The sequence below is a fragment of the Vulpes vulpes genome, chromosome 2 (genome assembly GCF_048418805.1).
Source record: "Vulpes vulpes isolate BD-2025 chromosome 2, VulVul3, whole genome shotgun sequence".
Lineage (NCBI taxonomy): Eukaryota > Metazoa > Chordata > Mammalia > Carnivora > Canidae > Vulpes > Vulpes vulpes.
In genome coordinates, this window is record NC_132781.1 from 118,434,780 (window position 1) to 118,448,866 (window position 14,087).

The following is a 14,087-nucleotide window of genomic DNA, read 5'->3' on the forward strand; positions in this document are numbered from 1 at the left end:
TCCCGCCCGGCACAGCACGTTCACCAGTGGAAGCGCCGGAGCTCTGTGCTGCTGTCCATAATCGTTAGCACGTTGGGCTTCTCAGAGTTTCTTTCCTCGTAGCCAGTGTTGAAAAGTGCGGGAATAGATTTTTAAGAACAGTCTAAATCCTGCCCTTGTCACTTTGGCGTTTACCAAGTGCTGCTGCGGGGGGGTGGGTACCCTGGGGTACCCTGTCCCACGTGGCGGAGGCCCTGCTTGGGGCTGGCCTGCCGAGGCCCAGAGTGACGCCGAGTGAGGCGAGCGTTTCTGCAACACGAGCTCGCGTGCACACATGTGGCACATGCCGTGTGCATCCTCAGCGTCCCCACACCCGTCCTGGGCCTGCGCACGTGTGGCAGGTGCTCCATGCACAGCATGTGCACATGCACTTCTGGCCTCACGAGCCAGCACGGCAGCGGCACACTGCAGGCCGCACACTGTGCTCCCAGCTATGACAGCTACTGACCACAAGGTATCTAACTTGGGGAAGAGCTCACGTCTGATGACAGCAAGCACAAGAAACGTGGGTCATGAGGGATTCATCTCCTGCAGTTGAGAACGTGTCGGGATGAGGTGCCTCGTGCAGGTGCCTTTGCTGAATGTGGATTCGAGTTTGCAGCCCAGCCGGACAGAGTCTGTGCAAGCCCACCTCCTCTCTGTGTGCTCACCTGCAGGGTCTCGGGGCGCCAGGACTTGCTCCCTTTGTTCCTTTCTGGTGCCATCCAGATGAGGAAACAGTGACGAACAGATCATTTTACAGCTAACTCACGTTTTCGGTTTATCACTTTCATGCCACGGATTCAGCACAGAAGGACTGATTAGCATTCGTTACCTCTTCGTAATGCTCTCTGACGTCATTTAGGTTCAGAGCCAGGGGAGGAAGCCTGTGGGCAGCCCACATGTGGACGGCAGAGGCGGGGGGCAGCAGCCGTGCCGCAGACATGGTCCCGGTGAGCCCCAGGGGCCCGGCACTCACAGCACATGTGTCCGCAGGTGTTTCCCGTGACCAGCTCGGGCGCCCCTGTCAGCGAGTACCCCTTTGTGAGGACGGGCCTGCTGGGCTTCGTCGGCCCCGGGGGGCTCGTCTTTGTGGTGGGGAAGATGGACGGGCTCATGGTGGTCAGCGGGCGCAGACACAACGCTGATGACATCGTCGCCACAGCACTGGCCGTGGAGCCCATGAAATTCGTCTACAGGGGCAGGTGGGTGAGCGCTCTGTGAATCCAGTGCCTGGTTGTCTACGTGCGGTGGTTTTTATAGGAAATTGCAGATTCCTTCAGCGGATGGGACCCCCATGACCACAGGCATTCCGTTTGTCCTGAATGTGTAGTTTTATAGAAACGTCGTGGGCAGCCCGGGTGGCTCAGAGGTTTAGCACCACCTTCAGCCCAGGCTGTGACCCCGGGGTCCCGGGATTGAGTCCCGCGTTGTGCTCCCTGCATAGAGCCTGCTTCTCCTTCTGCCTGTGTCTCTGCCCCCCCCTCCCTCCCTCCCCCTTCCTCTCCCTCTTCCTCTTCCTCTCTCCGTGTCTCGTGAATAAATAAAATCTTTAAAAAAAAGGACATCCTGAGCTGCACACAATCTTTTTAATCAACTTTTTTTTTGAGTTAAATAAAAATGTTTATTTGAAGAACTTACCTGTAAGAACATTTGGGTGGCTCAGTGGTTGAGTACGTCCGGCTCAGGGCATGACCCCAGGGTCCTGGGATCGAGTCCCACATCGGGATCCCTGCAGGGAGCCTGCTGCTTCCTCCCTGTGTCTCTGCCTCTCTCTCTGTGTTTCTTATGAATAAATAAAAACTTTTGTAAAAACTTACTTTTAAAGTAAATATATAAAAGACCCAAACACTCATTTTGGTGCAGATCATTTCAAAAGACCAAAAGGTAACAGCAGAGTGAGAAGCAGGTGGGAAGACAGAGCCCTGGGCTTTGCCCCCACATAAACACCTGGCTGCGGGGCCGCACGGTGGATGCCAGTGATGCCGCTCCTGGGTTTTCTGACCTGAAGGAAGTCTCAGATTGCTCTAGAGCCTCTATTTGTCAGGCCATCGGGCACAGAAGCCATAGCCACGTGGGTGGAGCGTGGCCACTTGCAGGTCACTGGGAAGGTACTGCCTCTGCGCGAGGAGGGCGCCCTGGGGTCCTGTCCCACGATGCTGCCCGTGCTGGCCGAGAGAACGGCCACGGTGCAGCTGCCCCTCCCGCCCTGAGAGCTGTGGCCCTGCCGTTGCGGAGCAGCAGGCGGCCTCAGCAGGAAAGGCTGGCTTCTCCTCGCGGCGGTCCTGGCTCCTCATTGCCAAGCATCTCCCGCTTGTGCTCACCGTGTGCGTTCCCTCCTGTCCCCACAGGATAGCCGTGTTCTCGGTGACCGTCCTGCATGACGAGAGGATAGTGATCGTGGCCGAGCAGCGGCCGGACTCCACGGAGGAGGACAGCTTCCAGTGGATGAGCAGGGTGCTTCAGGTAGCTCTTCCCCGGCCAGGGCCCCTCTCTGCCTTGGTGCCCGCTGCCCTTAGCCGCCCCCTGGGAGGCGGCCAGCCTCGCCACCTGGGCTCCTGGACCAGAAGTAGCATTGCTTTGGAAGTTTCTGTGTGTGTTTCTGGGAAATAATTAAGCAGACTGCGGTTTGGGGTCAGAGGTTGGTGGCTGCCACCATTCACTTGGGGATGAGACAAGTGATGGCACTCTTTCTGACCCCTGAGTCTTTCCTTTCTCAGTGTGCACAGAAGTCCACAAATGCCACATGGGATTACTCAGTTTGCTGGGTTTGAGGGGATGTCTGTTGTCTTGTGTCTTCACCCCACTCCTGCAGCTTGTGCTCCTGTAACTCGTGCTCCTGTAACGTGCTCCTGCATGTGACAGGCAGTGCCTGGCACGGTCTGCATGTTTGCCTGACGCTGGTGGGCAACACCTGCCCTAACGTGGTTCCCTCCCCCCGACCTTGCAGGCGATTGACAGCATACATCAAGTCGGGGTTTACTGCCTGGCTTTGGTCCCGGCGAACACCCTCCCCAAAACTCCACTCGGTGGGATCCACTTGTCGGAAACAAAGCAGCTCTTCCTGGAGGGCTCCTTGCACCCCTGCAACGTCCTAATGTGTCCCCATACCTGTGTCACAAACCTGCCTAAACCTCGACAGAAGCAACCAGGTACATGTCACGGGCAGGCAGGGGGTGCGGGGTCTGAGGGGCCTCGGGAACCCGGTGCTGACCAGGTGCCGTGCTGTCGGCGGTGCTCAGCCCTCCTTCCCTGGCGTGCACACTCCCGGGCCACGCGCTGCCCACCTGAGCGTATGATGCAAGGGCTCCTGCCCCAGCACAGTGTGCAGGAGGCCTGGCTGGTGGGGAACGTAGGGAAGGAGCCCCCGGCTCCCGGGTGGGAGAGCTGAGGCCTGCCCTGGCCGGGTGGCCTCTTACCAAGCACAGAACTTGGCTTCAGTTTACTTGAGCACAAATTAGAGTGACAGCTGTTCCTTGTGACTCATTGAGGTGTCGAAGCGGCCAGTGTACAGGAAGGCCACTCAGAACGTGTCAGGAACCCCGAGTTTATCCGTGACGCTGGTGCAAGGGTGAACACATGCCCCACGCCTTGTGGTTGGGGATGTGTTGTTACCACGGCTCTGCCCTCCTGCCAGCCAACAGACCATGCTCTCTGGGGCTGCGCACCGTTAGCACAAAAGGGATTTATCAGGAGACTGGACGGTGAGGATGCAGTAGTCCTGCCCACACTGGTCAGAGGTCACAGGGCCCGGGACGTGGGGGACCCAGGGACAGTGGGGGTGGCGGGGGGTGGGCTCCCAGCCATGCAGCCAGCTTCTGCATGTTGTACATGGACTCGTCTCATCAGCCCTGGGGACAGAGCAGTGGCTCACACGTGTGCCCATCTTCCCTGGGCATGCCGCGGCCACGGTGCCTGGGGGCCTGCACCCCTTCACCCAGTCTAGGACTTTGTGAGCGGCCGATACACTCTTTGTGCACGACGACAGTGCGACAGTCGCCCCGACTCTCGATCTGTAGGTTCGCCTTTGGCGAAGGTTTAACAAAAATTTTACTGGGCAGAGACGTCACGCGTATGTTTCACAATCCAAGGCCTAAGCACACGCGGCTGGCATGCAGGCTCGTCCTGCTGCCCCTGTGAGCGGCCTCCCCACCTCAGTCTCCGTCTCCCGCCCACGCTCAGGCGATGGCACAGTCTCCTGGGACAGCTAGTCCTGCCCTGGGAACACGTGTACTCAGTGCATCGTGGTGTCCTGAGAAACCTGGGGAGTGCCTGGGCTTTCTCGTAGTTGGGGATGTTGAAAGTTCTTACGGAAAGTCACGTCTGGCGTTGGAAGAGGGGAGAGCTGAGAGAGCAGGTCGTACGTGCCTTTGTCCAGTGAGGAGAGCACTGGTCATCGAGTCCGTGATGCTGGGGCCGGAGCAGCTGTGACGGGACGGGTGCCTCCTGGCCTCATGCTCCGCCGCGTGGGCCTAGCAGGGAGCCCAGAGCGCTGGGTCCATGTCTGTGCCAGCCGCACGCTCCCCTGTCACCACCTGTGTCCGTGGTCACGTGCTGAAGAGCAGTCGCTGTGGACGGCGCCGCCCACGTGACCCGGGAGCCTGGGCAGTGAGGCGCATCTGTGTCCTGCGCGGTTTCTCCCAGCCGCTGGGGTGATGGGCCCCCGCGTCCCACCCACCACAGAGTCACAGACACGGGCTCGGGGCCCCAGGTGCACTTGGCAGGAACGCTGTTCCCAATCTGTGACCCAGACCTCAAGTCACCGTCGTACTCTGTCCTGCAAGGGTTTTCTCAGCGCCTGGCCCATCCCAGGGAGCTCCCACTAGCGCGCCGGGTGGGGTCCTGCCTAACTTCACCGTTTGCTTACGTTCCTTCCAGAGATCGGCCCTGCCTCCGTGATGGTGGGGAACCTGGTGTCCGGGAAGAGGATCGCGCAGGCAAGCGGCCGAGACCTGGGCCAGATAGAAGACAACGACCAGGCCCGCAAGGTGAGCGCCAGGCCGGGCGCCTCCCCGAGGCCCATGCCCACAGGCTGCGACCTCACCACGGCCCGCCCCGAGGGGACCACTGCCCTGCATCCTGCCCTCCTGGTCCAGCGGCCGCAGCCCTGTGACGTCACAGGGACCCCGTGTCCGTCAGGGCGCCGTGTGGTGGAATGCTGCCCAGGGGCCTGGCAGAGGCAGCAGGCATGGCCGCACGGCCGGGGCCGGGTCTGGGGGTGCCCGTCCTGTCCTGGCGTCCCAGTGCCTGTTTATCTTTATCTGCCGCCCTGATGTGATTCGCAGGCGGCCTCACCGCCACCTGGTTGCAAGGCTTCCGTCTTGTAATTGTCAGAACACAGAAAACACAAGTCACAGCCCCGGTTGGGGACCAGGCATCCCTGGTGCATCCTCAGGGGGGAGCCTGGGGCCGCGCCCCCACGCCCATCACTCGCTCTGTGCCGTGTGAGCCCCTGTCCCGGGCACTTGGGCTGTGTGAGCTGCTGGGAACAGTGATGAGGCCGGCCACAGGGCACGGTTGTGGAGACCAGAGGAGCGTCCGTTGAGAGCACTGGTCCCCGCGTTCCCACCGCAGAGCAGGTTTCTGTTCATGAAGTAGGTTAGGGGTGTTCCCGGGTGTTCCTCGTGAGCAGACCCCACAGGGGTGCGTTCACCCAGACCAAGTGCATGGGACGCGTGTCATCCGTGTGGTTGGCAGGGCCGTTGGGTGACCGCAGGGAACGACTGTACTGCACACGGCCAGTGGGAGAGGGCCCATCGAACAGCAGGCCAGACGTGACTGCGGTGCCCGCGGGTAGACTTCAGCATCTGCTGCGAGCCCGTCGGGGATGCGGGGGGCGGGACCCTCCCTGAGCCGGCGCAGCCCCCTCCCTGATGGGCGCGTACACGTCCCCCAGGGCACACCTCCCAGCTGGCTTCCGCTCCGGTCTGCCCACCGGGATGTCCCCGTCCTCCACGAGGGGGGCCCTGTCCTGGCCCGCCAGCAGCACGGAGGCACCGCGGCTCCAGCGTGGGGCGTGTGGGGGCCTGAACCTAACGGCTGTGCTTTCTTGCAGTTCCTGTTCCTGTCGGAGGTCCTGCAGTGGAGGGCGCAGACCACCCCCGACCACGTCCTCTACACCCTGCTCAACTGCCGGGTGAGGCTGAGCGCGCGTCCCAGCCACTCGCGGGCAGCTCCCTCTCCCTCTCCGTCTTACTGGACATCCTCTTTGTTGACTGTGGCTGTTTCACATAATTTTTCGTTGTTTGGTACTATTTCTTCTAAAGAAGGGAACAGATGAGGTTTATGGGGTATTTTTGTCTCTCATTAGTTAGTTTTTTGTGAGAGGTCAGGCGTTCACTAGACATTCACTCATTAGAATGGAAATCATTTTCTGCGTGTCACGAAGGTTCGTGTTGACACTTGGGTTGAAGAAGCGAGCTCACTGGTGGCATCCACGTGGGCTTGAGGACAAGACCTCAGACGGGCCGGTGCGGACTAGCAAATGCCAACATCTCCATACGCTGGGCTTTCCTGTTGCTGTGGAAGTAAAGCGGAGGCACGGAGCGCAGACACAGGTCTCCTCCGTAGGTTCCAGAGTGTCCGAGGCCCTGCTGCCGTTCCGAGCAGGGACCAGGGCCGCACCAGCCACTTTGAGTCTCCCCTGGTCGTCACACCAGTTCCCAGGTGACGCGGCTCCTGGAAACCACACCTGGTCCTTCCCACAGGTGCCGCCATGGCCTCGGGCTGCCGTGGGCGCTCTGTGCCCCCCGTGGGTCGCCTGCGCCTGGTTGCTGTCCCAGGCATCCCCTGGAAGAGTCTTGGGATGTGGTCCTGAGCCTGGGCCGTGACTTGCCTGTGCTCCCGGCCGCATGGCGCTCACAGGCATTGTGTCCTGGCCCCTCAAACCTGCCGCCCTGCTCTTCCCCTGCATCCTCCCTGAGCTCCCTCGGCGTTCCTCGCTTCCCTAACCCGCTGCCCGGCCGGCGGTCGTCAGCTGTGTCCCACTGATTGCCTGGCCCCCTGGTGCCTCAGCAGCCCTCCAGAGTGATGAGCCGGGCATGGGTGTCCTTGCCCTCTGGAGGGACATCTCAGACCCCATTAGCTGCCATCCTGGCCCTTGGCGTTGCTGCACAGGTGCTGCAGTGGTGTCGTGCTGAAACTCAAGCCGAGAGAGAGCCAGAGGCGGGTGCCCAAGGCCTCCTCCACCCTGCCCAGAGTGGCCCCTCATCCGCTCGCCCTGCAGCCCCTGCAGTCGGAGACCACCCTGGCCACCTACACGCACTCCCAGACACTGCAGGCGTGTTCGTGGGGGACCCGTCCCCGCAGGGGCAAAGTCCGAGCCGCTGTAACCACTCCCGGCCTGGGCAGTGCCCACGGGAGAGCACAGCCCTCAGGTGGTCACCCAGGGTCCTTGGGAGCTGGCCTGGGCCATGTGCGCTCCCACCCCGGACCCCGCGGCCACGGTCACCTGCTGCAGCGACGTACTGGATCACTGGGGAAAGCGAGTCCCCAGGAACGACCTTGTTAGAAACAATAGAAGGTCGGATGGGGCAAGGCAGAGGTCAGGGCCCTGAAGGGTGCACCCGGGACAGCGGGGAGGAGGCGCGGGTTGCGGGCCGGCGAGCAGCCAGCACTCAGCCGGGCTGCAGGTCAGGGTCCCTGTGTGTGGGTCCCACTTCCCGTGCCCTCGAGCTCAGCACCGAGCCACACGCGTGTGGATAGAAGCCGGCAGAGCTCACGCTGAAGAGTCTCACCTGTCCAACGTGGAGTCCCTGCCGCGAGGGGCCAGCACATGTCCCTGCGTCCCCGTCCTGCGTGGCAGCTTCTGTGGTTTGTGCGTTGGGGACGTGACAAGGTTCCTGCGAGAGCAGCTTCCCGTCTGTGCCAGCAGGCCGCTTGCGTGTGTGATCTCCGCGGTAGCGCCATCGTGCCGAGAGAGTTGGCTTTACAGGGGCTGCCGGCTGTGGGGGCTGCTGTGCATACGGGAGACCGTTCCTTATTTTTAACGGGAACACGAGCCAAGTGTTTTCAAAACTTTTTTTTTTTTCTTTTAAGTTCCAGTAACTTCCTTAGGATTTTAAACTCTAAATTCAATTTGGCTTTTTCTTAATTTCTCATATTTTTTCACTCACTACTTAGTTCAGTGTAAAACTTCAAAGTGATGTCGCGGTTCACAGCCTTGTTGACGTGGGCTGGGGGTTGGGTGGCGGCCACCCCGCATTCCCTTTCGTCGTGATTCCCCCCAAAACGTCCGTGAGAGGAGGTCAGCCCTGATTTCTGCAGCAAGGCGGCTTCTCCCAGGCTCTTCCTGTGCGGAAACCTCACGCTCCCCTGCAGGTGTGGACAGGGCTGCCGCCGGGTGGGCCATGCACCTGTGGCCGTCGTCGCCAGTGCCAGGGGTGTCTCTGGAGGTGGAGGCTGCGTGGAAGCCCCCCAGGGGCCTGGGGCCGGGCGTGGCCTGTGCCCAGAGGGCTCCCTGGAGTCTGGCGGGGGGGGGGGCGGAGGTGGCTCCCCATGCACCGCGGGGCCGGGGGCAGCTTCGATCCCTGGGCACTGACCCTGACTCCGGAGCAGAGCCGCTGCGGGGGCTTCTCTGCTCACGTCGCAGCTGCTACGAGGGCGAGCGCCGTCCTGATGCTTCCAGAGGCACGAGGGATAGAGGCACGCCCCATTCTGTGTCCCCGTATCCTGCCTCAGTGGGTCTCCGGCCACCAGGCGGCGCGGCTTCTCAGGTACACCGTCCATGGCCCTCCCACGCTGTCCCGTGACGCAGAGGCTGCGTGTCCAGAGGCCTGGCGTCAGATCTCCTGGAACCAGGGAGCCCAGCTCCCGGGGGGGGGGGGGGACAGCCCAGGGCGGTCTAGCCCAGCACAGGGAGACGGGGGACCGGCCATGACCCATGGCAGCGCGGCCTCCCCTGGCTGACGCTCGTGGTGCTGGCTGCGCCCAGACAGCATGGCCCCGCACCGCCGCCTTGGCTCAGACGTGCCCGAGGACGCCAGGGGCCCCGGCCGCTGGTTGGGGCGGGGGCGCAGGGGTCATCTCGGGACGCCAGTGTGTCCAGTGTTGGTGGCTCCACTTCAGCCTCCCCGGCCCGCGCTTGCCCAGTTGACGTGCGTTGCCATCGCCTCGTGCCTTAGCTTCTCTCGGAGGAAAGACCATGAAGGGAAACGTGTGACGGGAAGGTTCCCCCGGGGCCGGGCCAGTCGGGCCTCCCCCCGCCCGAGCTTGGCGGCCCCGGGGCCCCACCAGTCCAGGGGCCCGCACTGCGGCCTGGAGCTCAATGCGGCGGCAGTTTGGGAACAACTGTGGCTGCCGTGGGGGCCGGTGGTTGTGTCCTGGGGAGGGAAGCCGCACGGCCCTCCCCAAGCAGGTGCCTCACAGACGGGCCGCGTACATGGGGATTCTGCGTGTGTCCCCAGCCCGCCACAGCCTGCGTTCGGGGGTCCCAGGGTCCGGTCACGTCTGCTTGTGCAGCGTTGCCTCCCTGCTCAGAGCACCGCTCCCTGCTCTCCCTCTGGACTCTACCCTCCCGCGTGACGTGTGCGTCCCAGGCCCGAGATCCTTCCTGCCACTCGCTCTACGGGTTGGCACAGTGCTGCCCGCTGCAGTGAGCCTTTCCGCGGTGGACCCTTCCAGGGCACGGACTGCTGCCCATGTCCAGGAAGCCCACAGCCTGGTGCTGTGGACCCTTCACGGCCCGGCTTCACTTTGTTCGGCACTTGATGTTGACTGGAGCTCCTCGGGAGGTTGCTGCGGTGCTTTTAAGATAATTTCTGGTCCAAACATAGTTTCCTTTCGTTTTTCTGTGTTGACCTCACAGAAATGAATTGGACGGTTCATTTTTCCCTGTACTGGTTTGTTGTTTGGGGTTCTTTTTTCTGTTTTTAGACTTTCTCGACTTTCAATGTGGTGTTTGTTAAAAATATTTTCAATTTGTTTTATATTTCCTGACTTTCCCCGTCCTTGGCGATTAACCTGAAGTCCCAGAATTACCAGGTTAACTTGTTTTTGTAAGTTTAGCTATTTTTTTAGGTTAAGTAATTATTTTTTTGAAAGAATTCATTTATTTGAGAGACAGTGTGAGTTGGGGGGACGGGCAGGGGAGAGAGAATCTCAAGCAGACGCTACACTGAGCGTGGAGCCTGACCTGGGGCTCGATCCCAGGATCCCGAGGTCATGTCCTGAGCAGAAGTCGAGACCCAGATGCTTCACCGACTGAGCCAGCCAGGCACCCCAAGTAATTTTTTTTTAATATTTCTGGTTGGGGCTCCTGGGTGGCTCAGTGGGTGAAGCACCTGCCTCGGGTTCAGGTCATGGTCCCGGGGTCCTCAAATCAAACCGCGCGTTAGGGGCTCTGTGCAGCAGGGGTCTGCTTCTCCCTCTGCCACTCCCCCCACTCGTGCACTTGCTTACTTGCTTTATCTTAAGTAAGTAAAACCTTTTTAAAAATGAAATACTTTTTGTTCACATGAGCATATCTAGATGGCTCTTTGGTGCTGCCCTTATCCTGTGGGAAGGAGAGGGCAGTGACCACCAGGGGCACAGGGTCCTGGGGAAGTGACCAAAATGTGCTAACAGTGCCCACAGGTGTGCAGACTCACTACCATCCACATAGGTGTGTGTCTGGAATCGGGATTGGCTGGTTCCTGCAGGACGCCTTGTTAAGCTGTTAGGTCAAAAAACCACTCCCCCGTGTGTTTGCGATCCTCAGGGAACGATAGCAAGCTCGCTGACGTGCGTGCAGCTGCATAAACGTGCCGAAAAGATCGCCGTGATGCTCATGGAGAGAGGACACCTGCAAGACGGGGACCACGTGGCTCTTGTCTACCCGCCAGGTGAGGAGGCCGCCACGCTGGCTCACCTCACCGCCTACACTCTGGCCCGGCAGCCACTGGTGCTGCATTCCGCAGGGCTCGTGGCATCTGGTCACCCCCCTCTGGTGTGTGGGGACGGTGGCTGTGCAGTGAGACTTGGGGGCGTCACTAGGATGAAATCCACGCGTTTGTATTCGTTTGTTTTATCACGTATCTGAAGTAGTTCACTTAATCGATGAAGAACTGGCTACGCTGAGAACTGTGGTGTCGAGCAATCCCTTAGCGAAATGAGAGAAAGGAAGCTTGGGCTCCTCGAGGAACAGGCTGCCGGGCAGTGGGAGCTGAAGCCCGGGTGCCGCGGCAGAGGGCGGGCGGCGGTCCGGGGCCCCAGGCTGGCACCTCGCCTGACGGGGACTGGTCCAGTGGCATGAGAACCCTGCTGTTTCCTCCCCACATAGGAATAGACCTCATCGCGGCGTTCTACGGCTGCCTGTACGCCGGCTGTGTGCCCATAACCGTCCGCCCCCCGCATCCGCAGAACATCGCAACCACGCTGCCCACCGTGAAGATGATCGTGGAGGTAACCCTGCCTGCGGGGGCCGGGCCTTCCTCTTCCTGGGGCGGGGGCAGGGGGCGGCCTCCTCCCGTCGTTCTGGAAGCAGGATTTCAGCCTGTGTATGAACCTGCACCGGGAACGGAGAGCAGGAGCTTTGCTTCAAACTGATGGAAATGTCCTGTGTTTTTTTAATAGTTACTTACTTAAGTCATCCCTACACTCACGTGGAGCTCAAACTCACGACCCCGAGATCGAGTCACACGCCTCTGCCTGAACCGGCCAGGCGCCCCAAGGATCATTGTGTTCCTTGCTCGAGATTTAGAAACGCCCCGTTCCTTCTTGAATCACAGATGTAATTTCTCTTATGCTTGGGGAAGTTGAAAAGGACCAGGAGGAGCTTTTCCCCCTGGAGGAGGAGGCAGGAGGACAGCCCAGCCTGGGCCCAGCCTAGGAGTCGGGCCGTGTTGGAGCGCCGACCACGGTCGTGTCAGTGGGCGTAGGCGGCAGCTCTCGAGGTGCTCGGGTGGGCTGCTCCCCTGTGAGCACGTTCATAAGCGCGGTGTCCCTCGGCTCCAGAAACCCCCAGGGCCTTGGCGGCGCCAGCGAGCTCTCTGCAGGGCTCCTGGCTCTTGGGCCTCCACCAGAGGCTGCCTGGCGGCACCGGTGGCCTCACAGCGCGTCTCTGCAGGGGCACCGTATGGCAGCTTGCCACTTCCTGAACCACACGTTGTCTGCCCCCCAGGTGAGTCGCTCTGCCTGCTTGATGACAACGCAGCTGATCTGCAAGTTGTTACGGTCCAGGGAGGCAGCCGCGGCGGTAGACGTCAGGGCCTGGCCCCCCATACTGGACACAGGTCAGTCCTCGAGCCCGCCACATACCTCCCTCTGCTTGTCTGCATTCCCACTGGGTCTGCCGTGCTAACACCTTCGTTTTGCTCCAGATGATTTGCCAAAGAAGCGGCCTGCCCAGATCTACAAACCTTCCAACCCAGACACGCTAGCTTATCTTGACTTCAGTGTGTCCACAACCGGGATGCTCGCTGGAGTGAAGGTGAGAAGCACGCTCTGCGGGGTGCGGTTACAGGCCGCCCGGGGCTGTCCCCCGAGCCGCTTCTGTAAGACTCGACAGGGCGTGTGATAGGGCGGGTACCTGCCCTTCACGGAGGCTGTGCGGTGCGTCGCCATGTCCATGGTTACCTAGGCTGGCCGCTTAGTTCCAAATGTTCCAACTATGTTTTCGTGTGTAAATACAGCCTCGTTAGCCCCTAATAAACAACTGCATGTTTCTCTTCTTGCCAGTTCTCAAATCCTGGTGTTGTGTCCTAAAACTCTGTGCCTGGGGTTCCTTGCTCTTTGAGCCTGGGTTCTGTCCTGGCTGGCTCCATCGCCCACTGCCCACGGCAGTGACCCTCAATCCCACCAACGAATGGAACTGCCGTGGACCCGTGAATGACTTGGGTTTAGGAGTGCCAACCCCCACGTGCAGTCGAAAATCCATGTATGACTTTGACTTCCCCAAAACTTAGCTGCTAATGTCCTACCACGGACTGGGACGCGGACGGAAACAAGCCGGTTTTGTGTGTTTTGAGTATTATATGCTGTGTTCTCGCCGTAAAGTGATCTGGAGAAAAGAAAATGCTGTTAAAAACTAACGAGGGAGAGGATGCGTTCACAGTCCAGCTCTCTGAATACTTGTGTGTAGGTGGGCCGGACGCACACCTGTCCCCTCGGGAGGACCCTCGGTCCAGGCGGTGTCCCTGTCAGGGTACGGTACGTCCTCTGTAGCCTCGAGAAGCCCTCGGGGGTCTGACCCTCCCTTTGGGCCATTTACCTCAGTCCTCTTTCTTTACTCTTATTTATCAATTTTTTTTTTTTACTGTGGTTAAATACACGTAACAAATACACCCTAATAACCGACCTAAGGGTACGTGTTCCGCGGCATTAAAACACTGTCATGGAGCCGTCCCCTCCCCGCACCCACCACCTCCTTTCTGTTGCTGGGATTTTGACGACCCTGGGGACCCCATAGAAGTGTGGAGCCCTACAGCACTGCCCTTTTGTGACTGGCTCATTTCAGGTACTGCCAGGTCCCAGGGGTTTCTCTGTTGTCACGGGTGTCAGAATTCCTTTTTGAGGCAGAGTTAACGTTCCATTGAAGGAATTCACGTTTGGCCTATGTGTTCATCTTCAGTTAACAGTGGGGTTGCTTCCAGCTTTTGGGTCCCGTAAGGAATGCTGCTGTGAGCATACAAGTACAAGCACCTCTTTGGGGTATATGCCAAGGGGTGGAACTATGTATGGGTCATATGGGGATTCCATTTCTAATCTGGGAGCGAACTACCATATTGTTGTCCATTGTGGCCACACTGTTTTCACCTTCTTCTCATCCTCACCAACTCTTAAGAGTTTTCTGGTGTTTTGTTGTTTTTTTCAGTAGTAGACATTCTAATGGGTGTGCAGTGGTATCTCGTGATGGTTTTGATTTGCATTTTCCTAATGATTAGTAATGGTAAGCATCTTTTCATGTAGTGATTGGTCTTTTGCATGTCTTCTTTGGAGAAATGTCCATTCAAGTTCTTTGAATCAAGTTGCTTATTTTGTTGTTGAGTGTAACAAATTTTCTGTATATTCTGGTTATTAATCCCTGAATTTTCTCCTGTTCTGTAGATTGCCTTCTTACTCTGGATAGTGTCTTTTGATGCACAAAATTTTTA

General features: G+C 59.3%; 1 protein-coding gene across 2 annotated transcripts in view; it reads left to right on the forward strand.

The window, feature by feature from the left end:
- The window catches only part of DIP2C (disco interacting protein 2 homolog C), a 252,180-nt gene that overhangs the window by 181,868 nt on the left and 56,225 nt on the right, over positions 1-14,087 (forward strand). For both annotated transcript variants that reach the window (XM_072749676.1, XM_072749677.1), the window contains 9 exons: positions 1,015-1,223; positions 2,370-2,484; positions 2,969-3,170; positions 4,897-5,006; positions 6,074-6,154; positions 10,715-10,838; positions 11,276-11,397; positions 12,116-12,227; positions 12,315-12,424. In XM_072749676.1, the coding sequence (XP_072605777.1) occupies positions 1,015-1,223; positions 2,370-2,484; positions 2,969-3,170; positions 4,897-5,006; positions 6,074-6,154; positions 10,715-10,838; positions 11,276-11,397; positions 12,116-12,227; positions 12,315-12,424 (1,185 nt within the window). The remainder of the gene's footprint in view (positions 1-1,014; positions 1,224-2,369; positions 2,485-2,968; positions 3,171-4,896; positions 5,007-6,073; positions 6,155-10,714; positions 10,839-11,275; positions 11,398-12,115; positions 12,228-12,314; positions 12,425-14,087) is intronic.